The sequence below is a fragment of the Natrix helvetica genome, assembly GCF_964273705.1.
Source record: "Natrix helvetica genome assembly, chromosome: 1".
In the NCBI taxonomy this organism is placed as follows: domain Eukaryota; kingdom Metazoa; phylum Chordata; class Lepidosauria; order Squamata; family Natricidae; genus Natrix; species Natrix helvetica.
The window spans coordinates 44,163,458-44,184,053 of NC_138548.1; the positions used below are offsets into that span (position 1 = coordinate 44,163,458).

At 38.6% G+C, this 20,596-nt stretch overlaps 1 protein-coding gene across 1 annotated transcript in view; it reads left to right on the forward strand.

Moving 5' to 3' along the window:
• ATG2B (autophagy related 2B) overlaps positions 1 to 13,169 on the forward strand; it is a 65,604-nt gene extending 52,435 nt beyond the window's left edge. Inside the window, exons 34-42 of the mRNA XM_081934625.1 lie at positions 255 to 356; positions 2,359 to 2,437; positions 2,579 to 2,783; positions 3,518 to 3,587; positions 4,873 to 4,955; positions 5,130 to 5,251; positions 5,413 to 5,567; positions 7,151 to 7,297; positions 8,830 to 13,169. Coding sequence (XP_081790751.1) covers positions 255 to 356; positions 2,359 to 2,437; positions 2,579 to 2,783; positions 3,518 to 3,587; positions 4,873 to 4,955; positions 5,130 to 5,251; positions 5,413 to 5,567; positions 7,151 to 7,297; positions 8,830 to 9,060 — 1,194 coding nt within the window. The 3' untranslated portion in view covers positions 9,061 to 13,169. The remainder of the gene's footprint in view (positions 1 to 254; positions 357 to 2,358; positions 2,438 to 2,578; positions 2,784 to 3,517; positions 3,588 to 4,872; positions 4,956 to 5,129; positions 5,252 to 5,412; positions 5,568 to 7,150; positions 7,298 to 8,829) is intronic.
• The last annotated feature ends 7,427 nt before the right edge of the window (positions 13,170 to 20,596 follow it).

The following is a 20,596-nucleotide window of genomic DNA, read 5'->3' on the forward strand; positions in this document are numbered from 1 at the left end:
TGAAACTGGCTTTGTTCATGTTTCCCTTGTAATGCAGAAAAAGAAATTGTGATTATCCAAAGAGATGACATATTTATATGAATCCTCTGTTGATTATTTATTTAAGCAATTTATATGGGTGCCCATCTGACCAAAGTGACTTTATGTAGCATACAACAATGTTACATCTCAATAAAGCAGCTATAACGCCAGGGTCACAAATGATCCCAACTGGTAAAAGGACAACATTAACCAATATATGTTTCATTTAACAGTTGACAGTTAAGGCATTGCATGTTCGTCCTGAGTCTGGCAGATCACCACAAGAATGTTGCTTACGGGTATCTTTAATGCCACTTCGTCTCAACGTTGACCAGGTTAGTTAAGAAGACACCATGTTGGGGAGATGGGTAGACCAATTGCCCCATTGTTTTCTCTTTGAAGAAAAATATTACTCATTTGGTTACCCTAGCTTATTATTATTATATTCTTTTAATCTTTTTATACATCAGTCAATGCAGCAAACGTGTCTAATGCTCCTGCCTCCCATTTTCTCACAACAACAACCCTCTGAGGTGAATCGTGCCAAGAGTGACTAGCCCAAGGTCACCCAGCTGGTTTTTCATGCTTAAAGCAAACCTAGAACTCACAGTCTCCTGATTTCTAGGCCAGCACATTACCCATTATTTCAGCTCTTCATATTTGATACTCTTTCATTAATTTTGAAAGTACTATGAATGTCTCTTTACTTTATGAATATTTTTTTTAAAATATTCACTGTGGAGAAATTAAAACTTGTTTTGGAACCTAGCCAGTTTTGTGTTTTATTATTTTTATTATTATATTTTTCTTTTAGGAAAACAAAGTATGAGTAGTTACCGTATTTATCGGTGTATAACACGCACAGGCGTATAACACGCACCTTCATTTTAAGAGGGAAATTTCAGGAAAAAAATTTAAATTTCAAATAAAGAACTTTGAAGCAAAATAAGGGTAGCTCAGAACTTTTTTTTAATTAATATTATTACCACTTATAAGGTAAATAATGTAAAAGGACAGTAAAAGCAACTATGAACACTGCTGCTTTCACTGCTACTATCTTCCACCCTCCCTTCCTCCTTCCCTTCCTTCCTGCCTCCCTTCCAGTTCCCTCCTTCCTCTTTCCTCCTGCCTGCCTGCCTTCTTTCCCTCCTGCTTATCTATGCTTCCTTCCTTCCTTGTACCTTCCTCCCTTCTGCCTGCCTGCCTTCTTTCCTCTTTCCCTATCCTCCTATCCTTCCTTTCTCCCTCCCTCCTTCCCTGCCTCCCTTCCAGTTCCATCCTTCCCTCCTTCCTTTTTTTTATTAACTTTTAGTCGGGAGTCCGGGGAGAGGAGAGACGGCTCATCCATTCTCTCCTCCTCTCACCCACACCCCGCTGTCTAAAGCGCTTCCTTTCGCCCGCCCGAGCTCTTCCGCGGGCGAAAGAAAGTGTTTTAGTCGGGTGTCTGGGAGAGGAGAGACGGCTCATCCATTCTCTCCTCCTCTCGCCCACACCCCGCTGAGTAGCGCTCCGTGATCCTTTTCTGTGCGCCTGGTGTTTAGATAGATAGCCGGATGTTTAAAACGCCAGGCGCACAGAAAAGCAGCTGCTTTTGGGGCGAAGCGCTCCGCAATCCTTTTCTGTGCGCCTGGCGTTTAAAACATCCGGCTATCTATCTAAACGCCAGGCGCACAGAAAAGGATCACAGAGCGCTTCGCCCCAACAGCAGCTGCTTTTCTGTGTGCCTGGCGTTTAAAACATCCGGCTATCTATCTAAACGCCAGGCGCACAGAAAAGGATCGCGGAGCACTTTGCCCCAACAGCAGCTGCTTTTCTGTGCGCCTGGCGTTTAAAACATCCGGCTATCTATCTAAACGGCTGCTTTTGGGGCGAAGCGCTCTGCGATCCTTTTCTGTGCACCTGGCATATATCGCCTGGCGTATATCGGCGTATAACACGCATACATCATTTGCCCCCTATTTTTCGGGGGGGAAAGTGCGTGTTATACGCCGATAAATACGGTATGTATTGAGCGTGTTTGGTGTGTCACATATACATAGATGTGTATTTATGTAATTCAAATACATATGATTGTAAGATAAACTTCATTGTTAATAATACAGTATTTTGGGTTTTATATTCAAAAATTCCAGCTGACAAATGATTAATTAGTCAAATATTAGTGTTTAGTATACTATTTAGTATTATACTAATTAGTAATAGTACTAATGTTGTTAATACTATGTATTACTATAGCTAGTAAATATTATTATTATTATTTTCCATCTCTACATATGAACACTAATGAACAATGTAATAATTTCCTTTTCTTAGTAAATACTGCTTTTTATTTTGTAGGATGCCTTGTTTTTCTTGAAGGATTTTTTCACTAGCCTATCAACAGAAGTAGAAGTCCTAATGACTCCAGATCCTGAGGGTAAATATTCTGATGTAAAATCATATTATACAGCATAGACATTTAAAATAAATTATATGAATTATATAAATATATAGTTAATTTGAAAACCTATGTAGAAATAATGACTATTTATTTTAATATCAATTATTTTATTTGCAGTTAAAAAGCCTCCTGGTCCTGAAGTAACATGTATTTTGCCCAGGCATCAGAGTGGTTTTAAAGAACCAAATCCAGTCATTTCTTTTTCATTACATAAGCAATCAAGTCAGAATGGAAGTGTTGATTCTGTGGATATGCTCAATGGGGATGACCATAATCTCTCACATGAAGAGGCATCATTCAGTGATCAGCCAGTCTTTTTCAGGTACATTTTGGACACCTGCTAAAAATATTTGTTTTCTGAATTTTGGCTGTTTGATCTGCAGGGTGCTGCAAAAAGGAAGGACAGTGGGTGGTTGCTTACCCCTACTCTAAAATGTCTGTCTCTTCTCATGTTACTTTTTCAAAAGCTCCATTTTGGCACTTTTGCCTGTAAAATCAAGCGACTTCTTTCAGATGCTTGTAGTAATGAATTCACTATAGATAGTTTTGTTAAATATAATCACAGCTAAATATTTCCCTTCAATAGAGTGGACAATTTACTCCTCTGTGATAATATTTTCATTTTTTATTCAGGTGTATTATAATAGGAAATTTAAATGAAAATAAAGATCAGAAAAGAAAGGGAAATGAGAGGAGGAGAAAGAAATGCAAGGATATAGAAAGAAAAGAAAAAAGCAGTGACTTCTGTTTTTTTTTCACTGCAGTAAAGTACAGAGTAAAGTTACAACCAACTTCTTGCTTTACATTTCTAGTAGATACAAGCCACTTCTGTAACAGTTAATCTAATAATCTAACCCTCAGATTACTTAGATAATAATAATAAAGGCTGGAGATAGGCCCTATGTTTAAAAAAAGCCCCTTGATTCTGCTGAAGCAATGCTGATTCTAACACCATCCAGAGATTAAGATACTGTAAATATTGTTTTTATTTTCCATTCTCAATTTTCCCCTGAGGTTTTTTCTGTGTATCATCTTACCACTTCTCTTTCTTTTCAGAGAGTTTCGATTTACTTCAGAAGTCCCGATACGTCTTGATTATCATGGTAAACATGTGTCTATGGATCAGGTTTGTTAAACCTTATGCTGTCAGATAAAGTATCTTCTTTCCATTAATCGTGGGTGGGTTCATATCTGCTTTAGTAATACCAAATCGTTTTTCAGATCTGGAGATAATACAAAGCTGAATTAGAATAATTCCACACCAAGTTAGAAATTTAATGACACACGAAGAATTCAACCAACCATTTTTGAAAACTTGTATTTTTAAAGAATGAATCTCCTGATTTTGTTTTGTTTTTTTAAATAAAGGATTCATGTTATTCACTGGAATATTTGCCCTGTTTGCCAAGCTGAAATAAACAGTGATACCCTTTCAAATCAATTGCTTTCCCCCCAGTTTATTCATTAGCTTTTTAGGCCACTGATCTTAGGAACATAGTCAGTTTGCAGAAAAAAAAGCATCTATACTGGGATAATACTATATAGCAATAACAGACTTATATGCCATTTCACACTGCTTTACAGCCATCTCTTAAGTGGTTTACAGCGTCAGCATATTGCTCCCAACAATATGGGTCCTCATTTTACCGATCTCGGAAGGATGGAAGGCTGAGTCAACCTTGAGCTGGTGAGATTTGAACTGCCGAACTGCTGGCATAACAGTCAGCAGAAGTAATCTGCAGTATTGCATTCTAACGACCGCGCCACCATGTCACAATATATCAATTGATATAACGCTATTCTATTTCATTTTAAAAACGCCCTCTTGGAAAAGCTCTATTTTGGTCAACTTCCAGAAAGCCAATAAAGTTGAAGCAAGCCTAACTTCCTTTAGAAAGTGGTTGTTCCATAGGAGGATAATACATACGGAATTTGGGAGCAATATCTGAAAAGTAATCATATAGAAAACAGTTACTATATTAAAAAAAAGTTGGGCTTATTGTGGATTTCCATTACAGATAGTCCTCAAGGTACAACAACTCATTCAGCAAATGTTCAGAGTTACAATAGGGCTGAAAGAGGGGACTGATCTGCAAAATTACGCCCATTACAACATCCCACAGTTATGTAATTGTCATTTGCAACCTTCCCTGCCTTCTTCCAACAAGCAAAGTCAATGGGAAAGACAGGAAGAAGTTGCAAATCACTGCTGCTACCATCTTTTTTTTTTTGCCTGTCCATTTACAGGATCTGTGCACGTGTCCACTCCTCATAGCATCCACCCACATTTCTTACCCACAGTTAACTATTAAATGAAAATAGGCATAATATGTTAAAGGCAGACTGAAGGATTTCTTTTTCTCTTAGTTTCTGATGAATTTATAGATGAACTAAATATATTTAATTTTCAGGGTACATTGGCTGGGATTCTGATTGGTCTCGCTCAGTTAAATTGCTCAGAATTAAAACTGAAGAGACTTTGTTATCGACATGGGTAAGCTTATTTAATTATCGTATTTATTTGAATAGTTAATCTCTACCAATGGAACAAAACAAAGCAGTTTAATTCTCATATCTTTTCTTTTTCTTAATTTTCAAATATCAGTAGAGTGTGTGTGTGTGTGTGTGTGTGTGTGTGTGTGTGTATTAATAATACTATTTATTATAGGTTGCTGGGTGTGGATAAGCTGTTTTCTTACGCCTTATCTGAATGGCTTAATGACATCAGAAAGAATCAACTACCAGGTATTCTTGGAGGCGTTGGGCCAATTCATTCATTCATTCAACTAGGTAAGGCTGTGAAATGTTCTTGACATTTTTTCAAAATTATTATTATTTGTATTATTAAGAGCATTTCAGTTGAAATATATATGTAAATGTGTTTTCCATATCTGCTTAAAGAAGAAATACTTGGCCATATTGGTTATTTGTAATATTCTCTCTCCCTCCAGTTCAGGGCCTAAAGGATTTGGTGTGGTTACCAATAGAGCAATACCGAAAAGATGGCCGTATTGTGAGAGGCTTCCAGAGAGGAGCAGCTTCTTTTGGTACATGTACTGCAATGGCAGCATTAGAACTGACAAACAGAATGGTTCAGACGATACAGGTATATTTTCCATTTATGCTTGCTGACAATTGAAGACTATTTTTTGATTAATTTTGAAGCACATAAAATATTAGAACACACATGAACATACAAGTCTTCCGCTAAATAAACTAAGGTGTCTGTCACCTACTTAATTTGGATAAGGGAAGTGCTAGTCTGTAATGAAGAATAACTTCAAGGGTTTGGAACAATGTACAAATGGTTTAGATTTTTGTTATATTGACTTTATTAAAACTAGACAAATACCCATTGATCTGATAGGCAACATGGAAGATAGTAGAACAGGGGTATCAAACTCAATTTCATTGAGGGCCACATCAGGGTTGTGTTTGACCTTGGGAAAGGGGAGGGGCTGGGCTGGGCCTGGCCAACTTGATGTCACTCGTGTCCGTGCCTGTGGTGGCCTGAATGCTCTGCCAGAAAAAATGGGCTCCTGGGCTCAGTTTTTGGCTGCAACGGCCTCCTGCAATTCTCTGCCAATGACATCAGAGCTCGGCCCCTCCTGAGCTCTGTTTTCGCTGGCAGAGGGTTGTTGGAGGCCATTACACCCAAAAATGGAGCTTGGAAGCCTGTTTTCCCTGGCAGAGGCACCATGGGCTGATCCTATTTCCAAGGCAGCCCTGCGGGCCAGATCTAAGCACCCAACCGGTCGGATCCAGACTCCCGGCCTTGAGTTTGACACCTCTGTAGTAGAGAAAGGAGGGAACCTTCATGTTGTCACTGCTACATGGGATGCATGTTATATCAACTCCATGTTGACAAAGGCCAGATATCTAAGCAGAAAGCTGGTTTTGGCCTCTATCTTCCAACAGGCTCTGAGAGTTACATTTATGTATGATTTTCTAAGCACTAGCAATAGTGTAATTCATCTGATTTTTTCCTTCTAGCATAGTTCTAGCAGGACTGTAACTTAGTTGCTTGTATCCTTACGATTTATATTGATATTGATTGTTTCCCAATTGCTTATTTGTACCCTATGACTATCATTAGGTGTTGTGCCTTATGATTCTTGACGAATGTATCTTGTCTTTTTATGTACACTGAGAGCATATGCACCAAAGACAAATTCCTTGGGTGTGCAATCACACTTGGCCAATAAAGAATTATATTCTATTCTAGTTATTTTTAATGGTTTTAAAATTGTTTTAACTCTCTAGAAGCAAGCAATTTTAAAAATCAGTTAAATACATAAAAATTCCCACATGATATTTCATCCCTTTAAGACTTCATAACAGCTATCTAGATTGTGCAGTAAATAAAATGTATTTTGAACAACTGTCTTGTAACTGGCATCCTTAATAAATAAGATTCAAATATAATTCATTTCTGTGAAAACAGTTGTTCCCTTTAAATTTCAAAACCCAATCTTGAACTTTTACAAATAACTTTTGTAAGCATAGCTTATAAATGTTCTATTATGTTATATGAAATGTTATATGATGTGTTACATTAAGATACATCTTAAGTCCTGAGGCATTGACGGGGGATGTTAGGGATGAAACATAGTTATAATTCATAAATCATTGGTTTATTCTCTGTTCTATTAATGATATATTGTTATTTTTATTGAAATTGAAAACTAGGCAGCTGCCGAAACAGCTTATGACATGGTTTCCCCTGGGCCTAGCTTAAATGACACAAAGAAGATCAAACGCCTTTCTCGTCGTCTAGCTTACCAGCCTGTAGATCTTCGTGAGGGTGTGGCAAAAGCATACAGTGTTGTAAAAGAGGTAAAGTTTAAATTAATTAATTACTAAAAAAATCTCCTCTTTTGTTGGCAGATTATATCTTTCTTGTTGTTTGCTATAATATGAGATATATTTATATTCGCCTCCTAAGCATTAAATTGAAATCAATATTAAAAATAATAAAAACATGAGAGGAATGGAAAATAAAAGCTGAAATAAACATTTTCATCCAACATTTAGATTAGCAGTATACCTTCATGGCCAGAATGACTCTGGGAGCCATTCCCAAACTGCATACATGCGCTAACAGAATGCAGGCTGATAGAGAAAAACCTCTCAAATCCATTTTCAGAAATCCCATCAACAAAGTCTTACTTGTCAGGATTCAATCTCAATTTGCAGGTCTAAGATTATCATCCCAGTATACATATTTATTCTTTAGTATTTTTGAGTATCAACATCTTTCAGGATACTCCAGAGACATGAATTATCTAGCATAAACATAATTCTGGGATTTTTTTGCTGTATTTAGATCATTTCCTATCATATTACAAAAATGTCAAAAATGCATAACATTTCTCATTATTTTGTATAATAATGTCACTGTACTAATCAGCTTTTTAAGATCAGAAAAGTTTGATAACATATTTTCCCTTACACCAAATTTGATTTGAATATTCTAGTAACTTTAGTCAGCAAACGAGTATTATTAACTTCTTCATCCCCAAAATGAGAAATGTCATCAATATATATGCCATAAAATATGGGATTTGAGATCTTTCCAGTCCAAGTTGAAAGCAGCTAACAATATTCACATATCCATCAGTCATTAGTCACTAGCTTCAGTCATTAATTTCTGTTTATTTGTCTATTCTGTACTTCTTTCATTTTTGTATATTTTAATGAAATAACATAATTAAAAAAAGAAAACATAAATCCAAGGGAGATAGAAATTACAGTGTAAACATAATTGAATATTTTTGTGAAAGAGCTTTATAGAATTTTTAGTCTTCCCAAAAATATATATCATGGAGTGATTGGGATCTTTGAATGAATGAATGAATATGAATGAATGAATGAATGAATAAAATAATTGATATGTGACATTCAAATGGTTTGTGTACTGTGATCTATTAAACAGCAGCTGTTTTTTTTACTCTAATCTTTTGGAAAGATACTTCTGTATCCCAATGTAGGTTCTGACTATTGTAAGATAACCTTATTTTTCATAATCTGCATTGATTGATTAAAGTCACATTCAGTATTTTGTATCTCTGCAAAAGAGTTGCTGCAAAAATATATTCTATTTTTCATTTCTATTTTAATTCATTCCCTCTGAAAACTCTTGAATCTAGAGTGCTCAAAAACAATCAATAGTGTTGCAGAATCTTGATTCATTGTATTACCTCCATATGGGAAGGCAGCGCCATGTCTCAGGTGAAACAGAGGTTTTGTTGAACGAGCCTAGAAAACTGCTGATCTAAATCTCTGAAATGGTTTTTGGAGAAGTGACTTTATTAGACAAGACTGTTCAACTCCACTTATGTTGTTTTGTATGTTTGTAATTTTCTCAGGGGATTACAGATACGGCACATACAATTTATGAAACTGCTACACGTGAACATGAAAACAGAGGGGTAACTGGAGCAGTAGGAGGAGTTCTCCGCCAGATTCCGCCAACTGTAGTAAAACCGCTAATAGTTGCAACAGAAGCAACATCAAATGTTTTAGGAGGCATGAGGAATCAGATAAGGCCTGATGTACGTCAGGAGGAATCTCAGAAGTGGCGTCTTGAAGATGATTAATATGTTAAATATATTTGATATGCAGAGATTGGGAATCTGGAAGAAACAATTTCCTCATGGTAATTTAGGATGGGGACATATCTTTTCCATATGCTCATCTCAGGAATTTAAAAAGCGCATAAACATATTTGATGTCAAAAACTGGATTATTCATAGAGAAAAGCAAGTTTGGTATTTTAGTCATTGGCATAATGCATGTTCCCAGTACCTGCTGGTCAGTGCCAAACAAGGTCATCATGTGTTGCCAAATCCATAGTGGGTTGATTTGTGACCAGGTACCATATTTTCCTCAATGTTTTGTGTTGGAATCTTTAATTTTTCCTTTGAAACAACGTCCCATCAGCTACTCTGAGTGTACATGTAAGTTTTAAAAGATTCCCAAGCTTAGGGGTGTATCAGTTCCCTTCTGTAACAGGGTAGAATTTGACACGAGAGGTCATTTCAGGATATTAAAAATTGAATTTTCAAATATTTTTGGATTGTTACTTTGCCTTTCATGCAGCACTTAAAAAAGAGGACAATCTGTCATGATACCTAATCAGAATGTCATTTTCATATAATTGTGAAGATTAATTATGTTGACTACATACTGAATTCCTCCTTTTGTGGAGATCCGAGCAATCTGAACGTTGCAGACATGTTCTGTTGTTTTGCACTTTAAAGAATTTAGCCTGTACATTGCTTTTTTTAAATAGTTAATAAAATGAACTTTGTGGTTTATCTTAATATGAGTTCAGCATTTATGCAAGTTATTATTTATAAGACAAAATGCTACATGATTGTCAATGACAATAAAAATGGATTATGGTGCTTAAAAGTATTCAGGTTTGCTGTGTAGCAACAAAGATTGCAAGATATGTGCACTTGCACATACACACAAATAGCAACTATAAAAGAAGAGTGGTTTCTTGAAATAAAAGTACTGGTAATTGTATAAGTTAGTATGGATTTTTGTTTCAACTTAAAAACCTTTGCGTGTTGCATGTTTACCCTATATTTTCCTTCAATTTTCTCTATAAGAATATTAATTTCATATGATTTTAAAATATACTGCTTCTTTCCTAATAGTTTCTTTAATGGTTTTGTCTTCAAATGCTACTTATTTCTAAGTCCATCCCAATAAGACAGCCAATTTGTGCAGAGTTCAGTAATAATATATATGCAGAAAAGATGCAGCTATAGATTCCTGATAACAAAAAACAGAAAAACCACCCAAACCTTTGCTTTGATGAAAAAATGCAGCTATCTCTTCCCAACAAAATTTCCACTATTTATTAATGTAAGTATTTGGAAAATAAATAAGCTGTGTTCAAACAAGCTTTTTGTAAGTTTAATGAACTTTAAAAAACCTACTAGCTGGAGGTAGCCAAACAGTATGTTTTTATGCATGTACTATAGAGAGAAATTGTCAGTATCTTGCAATTCTGGTGGATTTAGATGCTAATAGAATAAAGAATGCCATGAAATCTTAGTGCTTGAGTAAATTTAGCAAAACAGTAATATAAAAGTCAAGTGTGTTAATAGGAAAATTGCATACTAACCTGCTATCCTCTTCATCCAATATTTATATTTATGACATTAGTCATAATAACTAATCCTAAGACATTTGGCACCTGCCCTTAGATGAATTCTTATGAGTTCAAAATATTGCCTGATAGTCATACAAGGTTGTGATAATCTAAGTTGGATGCTAAAAGTCCTTTATAAAATTATTTAATATCAATTGATAATTCTCTTTCCATAGTGATTGTAAGATCAGCAAAAACACCATACTGCTATAAAGCAGTATGTTTTATTGAGTTAGGATATAAACACTATATGTGCACTAAGTGTATTGCAGAGAGCATCTACTATTAATAGCAATTTAGCTAGATGGCCATGACCTATTGCAACTTAAGATGAAATGTAAAGAAAGATGAGTTAACTAACTTTAACTAGGAATAAATCAAAACCTTAATGATTATTTCAAAAAAAGCATTTTTCTTGGTGAATTTCCAAAACCACATTGTAACTACTAATTATTCTTTTATAATAAAAATAATGATGTCCTATTTGTTAATTGCCCTTTAAGAATTTTATCCATTAGGACTAAATCACATTATATTTGCTGAATGAGTGAGATGAACCAGGTCAGAATAATCCTGACTTCCTGATGTTGCACTTTTGGGGACCTGGAGGCGTCTGCTTATAGTCAAGAAAGCAGTTATGTTCTTCTTGTTCAGCACTGGCTGTCCAGAAATTTAAATACAGGACAAGTAGACGTGCTTTTGTCCCCTTTATTTTCTGTGCATTGGCACTTCCTTTTCCAATTTTTATTAGCTCTTTATTTGGCTTCTTAGTTCCAGTATTAAACAAGCAAACAAAACAATCCAAACTTTACTTTTTAAATATGTATGCTATATAGAAATTTCTCACTATTGTGCAGTGGTCAAATCTCTAAAAGTGACAATACAAATAAGGGTATGGTATGCTTTTGATTGCTTTGTTCACTCTGAGTCATTCATGATTGTTGTAGATTATTTCATTAAATTTATTATAGGTGCCCAGTTCAATAGACACTGGTGGTTTACAAACATGTAGCACTGATTAAAATAATCAAAACACAGACAAAAAACAGCCTGGACTAAAAACATCCATTGAAGCACCCATGACAGTCCATTCCCATGACAGTCCATTCCCTCAAACCCATTGATTGCAGGCCTGGGACTAAAGCCAGGTTTGATCTCTTGTAAGGACACTATTCCTTAAAAAAATACATCAAAACTCTTGATGTAGATTAGGAGTGTCCAAACATGGCAACTGTAAGACCTATAGATTTCAACTCTCAGAATTCCCCAGTCAGCATAGAGTTGAAGTCCACAATCTTAAAGTTGCCAAGGTTGGATGCCCCAATGTAGATGATAATAGAAGTATTAGTTGTACAAATCATTAGTTCTTTTTATAACCACCCTTCATATTTAAAATATCTTATGGGAATAACTGCCTGTATAGGTCTTTTTCTTTAAAAAAAAAGCTGCTAACAACTCCTAATCTCTGGTTTTGAAACAATATATCTCTAGTTCATAAGAATTGAACAATTCGTTTTCCTCTCAAAGATTTATTTGTTGATAGTTTAGTTTTAAAACAGGTGGGCTCATTAGCATACAATTAGCAAGTGAATAGAATTGTCTATGGAAAGTGATTCAAACTATAGGGGTTTCATGTATTTATCTAATGAAAGCACTTAGGAAAAAAAATAAATCCCCTACAAACATGAAGCTTAACAGCCATAGAATATCCATGTGTCATAATTGATAAGGCATTTACTGTGTATTTTGTTCTTTGCTTTAGAACCATATTTAGTTTGTATTAACGTCATTTTATTTAACATTGTTTAGTGATCTATACCATAAAAAGAATTTTCGGAATTTTGTACCTCATATCAGCTGCAGATGTAAAGAAAGAAACTGGGTCTATTTCAGATGAAGCATTTAGTCAACCTGTAAATGTGATAACTATTTTTATTTGTATCATACATGTAAAATATTAATAGCAGTTAACTAAGGCTAAATATATATTACAAAATAGCTTCATAGCAATAGAATATAGTTTTCAACACTAAAAACAGGTGGGTGTTTGCGTTCCTGGATTATTTATTATTTCACCTCATCTATCACCAGCTAATAGAATTTATGCTTTTGAGAGCAACTTTTATGTGCTGAAAAAGCTGAATCATGTTTACATTTTGAAATCAAGTTAGGTCATTACTACTAATGATTCACTTCTTCTGGATTTCTCATACAAAAAAAAACATTGCTCAAGTTGATTACTTTTTGTGGTATCATTTGTATATAATTACTAATGCAAAGCAACTGTATAATCATATGAAAAGCAGAAACTTCTCTGAAAATAGAAAATAGTTGTACTCTATTTTTCCATAGACTTCTAAATTACTGTAATGTTTCCCTCCTCCAAGCTACATTTGAGCATAGCTCATTTATCACTAGTTTTGATGCATATTCAATAATAGAGACTTTATATTAACAAGGTATTCTGTCCATAACTTTTTCAACTGGTGTCATTATTGAAATAAACATAAACTGTTTCACGTGAATGTTCTTGTATGAGTGTATTAGCACTTGGTTTACTTTTTTGTTATAATCTTCCAGGACAGAAGTAAAATTAAAACTTCTGCATTCTGCAGAACACAGCATGGCCCATCTCATTTGTAGAATGCAACACATTAAATTGGAATCTAAAGGACAGTGCACCTAAAAGCAAGAATATCTTCACTACAGCACTGAATAGTGAGATGGGACATGGATTAGTAAACAAGCCAGTATAGATCAAATACTATTGTCATCTGATCCTGCCTTAAACATTGCTTACAAACATTGTTTACTGTCAACAGTCAATGAGAAATCAAAGGATATGTACATATGTATATATGAAGTATTAGTAAAATACTATTGGAAAAACCCTTCAGTATACCCTTCTTGGGGAATTGAGATAGATATGTCTTAGCCTGGTCCTTCAGCTATTCCAACGTGTACCCATCACCGCTGTAACTTAGTGCATCCATCTTGCTGCTGGTCATCATCATCTCATCCTTTCCATCTTTCTCAACAATAGAATTTTCTGAGAGTTAGGACTTCATATACTGTGCCCAAAATAGAATAGTTTGAGCCTGGTCATTTGTGCTTTGAATGAGAATCGTAGCTTGATTGGTTCAATAATCTATTAGTTTGCTTTCTTGGCTACCCATGAAGTTTTCAGGAGCAATTTCAAGGAAATGCAATATTTCTTGAGGCAGAAATGGCTGGCATACCATTGTTGTCCTTTCATGTTTGAGTAGACAATGCTAGAGTGTTATTTTTTAAAAAACCGATCTCTGCATTAATGACCTCCTTCCAGTGCTCCATCCAAAGTCTTTCCTATTAGTGTGAGGTATAGCAAATGAAATTATGTGATAAAAGTATTTCATCAAAATTAAGTTCTTTTTTTTTAAACGAAGTTCAAATGAACTCAACTACAACAAAATAGGAAAACAGTCATTTCGCACATTTAATCTATACACCAGTTTTAATGAGAGGAATGTTATTATTGTAGTAACAATTTCAACAATTTATGTTAATTCTTCAAAATAAAATATTAATAGTTTATCAGACATATATCCTGCAATCACCCAAAAATTCCCTCTGACTCACAAATAATGAAACACAACAATACAGATGGTTTTTAAAAAAAAAAAAAAATCTCAAGAATGCATCATGCCAGACGTCCAAAGCCCTCTAAAACTGACTGCTTGCAAACATCTTCTGGAAGGTAGGTTATTCTGGAGACAAAAGCTTCATCACAAAAAATTCTTCCAATCTTCATCCCTTCACCAATGTCCTGCAAATGAGGGACAACTGGCTGCTTTTCCTGATACCATGGAAATGATTGGTTCAATTCTATTGGGGAAGTGCAATCTTGCAGGAAACACAGCATCAAGCAGTGAAGAACTTTATAAAGGACTATATAATGACCAGTAGTGTAAAGTGCACCTAGTATTTAATAGGAAGCCAGGGCAGGGCCTGCAAAAGACATGTAATATAGTGCCCAGTGGTAAGCACCCCTGAGAACCTAGGCCACTGCATTTTGCATCGACTGAAATTTCCAAGGGTCTTTAAACTCAGCTCCATATAGTGTGCATTGCACTAAGCTACTGTAATTGGGTGGTGATGAGGTCAGGTCCTCACATCCCAAATGAGGCCACAACTGGCATTTCAGTTGAAGCTGGGCTAAAGACTCCTGACCTGGGTCTCCATGTGCTGAACCAGGAGGTCCCTCAACTTGCTTGAGAGGCAGTGTAACCCCATCCAGAGGGGGAAGATGGGGATTATAAGAACCTTAATGTGCAAATAGTTCCATAGGTAATAGTACTGAGGGCCAGAAAGAGGCCATTGCAATATCCCTATGGTCCTGTGATCAAAATCCAGATGCTTGGTAACTGACTCATATTTATGACAGTTAACAGTGTCCTGGGGTCAGGTAATTTCCTTTTGTTATCTTCTGACAGGCAAAATCAATAGGGAAGCCAGATTCACTTAACAAGTATGACAAGAAAGGTCTTTAAAACGGGCCAAACATAACAAACGTTTCACTACCTGCATTATTGGTCTCTTCCCATTGTTTTTTTCTGCATTAGTATATATAACTGAATGTGGCTGAATAGTGTATGTTTCCTAATTTTGGATGATATTTCATACATCTGATGAATGGACATTGACTTATAATAAGCATGTTAGGTTTCATATATTACATTTCCTATTAACACAGGGTATTGTACCAATCACTTAAATCCCCTTGTCTTGGATTCAATTTTAATTTTGCACTTTGATTGGATATCTAACACATGAAAGACTGTCATATAGAACTGACTTAAAATGCTCACTTTTGTATTCATTTATTGAGATATAATGGTTGAACAGTAGAGGAAACGCAATAAATATCTATTTGGTTTTTCTTTGTTCAGCTGTTTAAGACTACAGAATAGCTTGATTCATTTTTTTTTTAAAAAAACAAAGTTTTATTGGTTTTTTTAAAAATTTACAAGGAAAAAGGTAGTGGAAAGGTGTACAAATTTTGGCAGTTGCAAAGTGCGGTAGGCGCCCCCTCCCTCCAAACTCATAGTATACATCTGAGTATAAATCATTAATACATAGTCATATATAATCAGCATATTGGTTCTATTCGTACTTTCAATCAATTTAATACATAGTAATATATGATCCACATGTTAATTCCATTACTACTTTCGGTCAGTTTATATCAACGAGATTTTCTTATTCATTTTTTGTGATCTGAGCTTTCTTGGTATTGCCCCTTCTCCCCCCGCTGGCAGAGCTCCGGCCCCTCCCGTGTCCTGCATATCCGTTGTAGGATCTTCTGTTTTTTCTAGGTGTATTTTGTTTTTTTCCATAAAGGCCTGTGCCTCTATGGGTGTATTAATTCTAATTCTTGTCTCCTCCCAGAATATCAACATACCTTCAGGCATCAACCATCTAAACCACACCCCCTTCTGGTATAATTTATTCGCTAGTTGCGAATAATTTTTTCTTTTTTCCCTAATTTTCTTGGGGATCTGCTTCAAGATAGTTATTTCCCTATCATGGTATGTCAGGGCCTGCCCCCTTTGTATACCCAGAATTTCGTCTCTTGTGCTTTTTCTAAGAAATTTAATATGTACCTCCCTGGGTACATTGTGTGTTCTGGCATAGGCTGAATTCACTCTATAAACCAGATCTATCTCCCATTCCATCTGTTGTTTTTCTTTGTGTGTATATTCAGCCAAAATGTTTATCATAATGTCCCTTATGTTTTCGTCATCTGCTTCTATCACGTTTTGAAATCTAAGATAAAAGGACATTCTCTCAAATTCTGTTTTCATTTGTTGGGTATCAAGTTCTTTGTTTCCCCTCTGCACTGCCTCTACCCCCCCCCCTCACCTCTGCCACCCCACCCTCCACAAGGTCCAGTCTCTGTGAGTTCTTATAAATTTGGACTTGGTTCTCTTTAATTTCTTCTTTCATTTCCTTTAATTGTTTCTTAATTTCCTCTTGTCCCTGTAAAAGTTGTTGAAACATTTGTTGCCAATCCATCTCTGTACTTTTAGGTTGCATCAGGTCTGTAATCTTTGATTGTGTAGCAGGACTGGATGTTTCTGTTGTCGGGGCAGAGGTAGCAAAGCCAGGCTTTCCAGGGGGTGGTCTTTTAGGAGACATAGTTTATAGAATAAAGAGTTCAGTCAGTATAGAGAATGGACAGCTGGAGCAGCAGAGCAGCCAGATGAGTCCAGGAGGCAAAAGGTCAAAGCAGGAGAGAATTTCTCTAGTCAGCCTGGCAATAGAGTAAATTTTTTCACCCCAGAGAGTTCAAAGAATAACAATCCACAAGAGATTCTTCTGGGTAACACGGAGACAAAGACCGGAAGCCTGAATTTTTAAAGGTGGAGTCAGGTTTCACAGTTCATGAAGACAACGGAAGTGTGCCATCTTGCCCTGCCAGCTTCAGGCTCAGAGGCATAACAAAGTTTTCAAAGTTCCCAAAGTCCTCAGATCATCAGTAGATTATGGAGTTAAATTCAATGAAAATCACTTTAAGCAAGGGTGTGGCATCATTAGTTGGCTCTCCCCCCTCCTCTTTCCCCTGGGGCTGAGAGCAAAATTGTTCCAAGCCGCCTGTCCGAGGGGGGGGGAATCCCCCTCCCTCCAGCCGCGCCTCCAAAGTTAACCGAAAGTAAAAGTTTTAAAATGCTGAAAAGTTCTTCAAATCAACAAAGGGAGTGAAGGGGGGTATGCGCCTCACCACACCGCCACTGCTTCCTTCTGCTTTTTCATTCTCCGATCAGCCTGTTGCGAAGACGCTTTACGCACCCTCCGATACTGCTCCCCGGTGCCTGGAGCAAGGCGGGGGGCCCCGCACCAGCCGCCGCCGATGCAGGGATCCCCTGCGATGCCGCCCCTCCAGCAGGACACCTCTTCGGGGCGTCCTGTGCCCCCCAAGGAGTGGGGAAGCCCACCGGGGAGCCGGAGCGAGTAAACCAGTTGCCCGTCGCCGTCAGCCGCCAGAACCGGAAGTCAGCTCGATTCATTTTTGTTATTGGCTTATATCTAAAAAAAAATCAATTTGTAAAAGTTGTGCTTTTAAGTTGCACCTTGTGAAATACATGCCAGACTAGGAGGTGGAAAGTTATCTTCTATCACTGCTCTGTTTGTTTTAAAATTGTAACTACTTATGATTGTAGCAGGGGTGGGTTTCAGTTGGTACGGACTAGTACGGGCGTACCAATTGGTGAAATTTAGCGTGCTTTAGTGCACCGGTTCTTCCGGAGGCCCCTGACAAGCCCACGTGGCATGCGCTGTCCTCTTCTCTCTAATAGCCATTTCATTTCCAATGAAGGTGGTGGGAAATTCATGCAGAGGAAGGAAATCGCATGGGTTCCTCACCCCCTTCATTGGAAATGAAGCGACTGTCAGAGGAGAGAGCAGCACGGGCCCGTGGGTTTCTCCAATGAATCCTCCCTTCCTGTTCCTCCTTCTGCTGTTTGAACAAGCCACGCGGGGCGCGCTCCCTTGTCTTTCACAGCCACCTCATTTCCAATTGGGGGGCAAGAGAAATCCATTTTTCCCTCCCACTCCATGGATCCCCACCCCAATTGGAAATGAGGTGGCTGTGAAAGACAAGGGAGCATGCACCACGTAGCTTGTGCAAACAGCAGAAGAAGGAACAGGAGGGGAGTTCCAGGCGGGACTTTTCAAATAGCCGCACTCCCCTCCTGTTCCTCAGGCAGGCCGGATCAGGAGCGCATGCCATGTTGTTGCTCCTCCTGCTGCCGCCGCTGTCAGCGCAACTCTTGTGAGGGTAAGGGAAAAAAATAATGAAAGGCTCCGCGGCGGTGGGACTGGCCTGCCATGGAGTGACCCACCCCGCTCCCCTGCCCAGCAGAGCGTTCCCCCCCTCTCAGCTCGGCTCTTCTTCCTTCCTTCAGCCCCCATCAAAGCACTGCCCCTGCTCAGCTGCCCTCACTTCCGCTGTGCCCCCTCTGCGTGCCTGGCCGCCGGCCTGAGTGGAAACGAGTGATGGCAGCAAGGGGCTGCTAGCAGCGGTGGCGCCTACTGCTCCTGGGCTGGCTTTGGGTTGCACTGCTTGGTGGGCAGTGCCCCGACTCTTCCGCCGCCACCGTCACTGCCACGCCACCTCAGCAGCAGCACCTCCCACCCGCAATCCCTTCCTTCCCTCAGCGCCCACCAAAGCGCTGCCCCTACATGGCTGCCCTCACTGCTGCTGTGCCTCCTCTGTGTGTCTGGCCACCGGGCTGAGGGGGGGAGCAATGGCGGCAAAGGCGGCTGGTGGAAGGGCGGCTACTGCTCCTGGGCTTGCTGTTGGTCGCGCTGCTCAGCGGGCAGTGCCCCGACTCCCCTGCCACCGTCGACACTGCCCCGCCATCTCAGCAGCAGCACCTCCCACCCGCAGAACCGAGCGGGGAAGAAGATCGGGAGACATGGAGCCACAGACTCCCCCCTTTCCCCTGCCCCACACCTTGCCTCCTTGGGTGGGACCAGTGCGTGTGCAGGGTGAGTGGAGTTTGCGACTAACTTTAAAGTGAATGGGGCTGTTTGTGACTAAATGGGACAGAGAACATAGAGCAGCGATGGCGAACCTTTTTTGGCTCGTGTGCATGGGGATCGTGTGCAGGCATGCCACACCCATAATGCAATGCGCGACCCCCCAGTTTGCATGCGCACACTACAGGCGCGACCCCCCATTTTTGCATGCTTTTTTTTGCCTTCCCCAGGCTCCAGAGGCTTTATATGAGCATGGGGAGGCCGAAAACAGCCTCCCCCGCCCCCCGGAAGCCCTCCGGAGGCTTTAGGGACCTTCAGGAGGCTTCCCTGAAGCCTCCGAAGCAGTCAAAACGACCCTCCGAGCAAAGTGACTTCTGGTTTGCTCGGAGGGTCGTTTTAAGCACTCCGATGGCTTCAGGAACCTTCAAGAGGCTTCCCTTGCAGCGCCTTGCGTGCCGTGACAAATGGCTCTGCGTGCCAACTGTGGCACGCATGCCATAGGTTCACCATCACTGACATTGAGGGATGCAAGGTAACATGGAGGTAATCTAGTCCAACCCCTTCCCAAGGCAGGGGTCCTTCCTTCTCTTTGAGAGCTGTCAGTGGCAGACATGAGGGAAGTGGTGTGTGTGTGTATGAGAGAGAGAGAGAGAAAGAAAGAATGAGAAAGAGAAAGAAGGAAAGAGAAAGAAAAAGTTGGAGAGAGAGACATGAAAGAAGAAAGAACAGAAAGAAAGAAAATAAGTGGGGGGGAGAGACACAAGAAAGAAGGAAGGAGGGAAGAGAAAGAAAAGAAAGAAAGAAAGAAGGAGAACTTATGATAACAATTAAGCCCGAAATTTTGGTTGCTATGCAAGAGCGTTGTTAAATGAGCTTCACCACATTTTCCAACTTGGCCACACCCACCCTGTCACATGACTGCCAAGCCACTCCCACCCGGTCACACAACTGCCAAGCCACTCCCACAAAATAGGCCACACCTACAGAATAGGTTCTAAAAATTTTTTGAAACCCACCATTGTAGCTACAGTTTCAGAGCATGTGGTCAGTGAGCTTCCACTTCTTGTAAATTTTGCTTGCTTATTTTGATCTGACGCCACCTCACACAAAAAGAAGAGACAAAATAAGCAATGTTTTTTGTTCCTTTGTGTTCTTCATGTCTGCTAACTTTGAAGGTTAAGTAAACACTCATGAACAGCAAGGCGTCCACATTGCTACTTAATCTACCCCCACCGACTCATAGCAGGAGTCCAACATTACTGGCTCATACTGGTTGCCAACATGAAAAAGCAATTTTCTTTAAAAAATACTAATTATTAGCCATTATCCATAATATGCAAAATATCATCATGCAAATATGCTGCATTATTGTTATTATTTCTTACAAAGCTGTTATTTTAAAATATGTTAAGTGCTGCATTTTTCAAGATTATCTTTAGGGCAGTGTA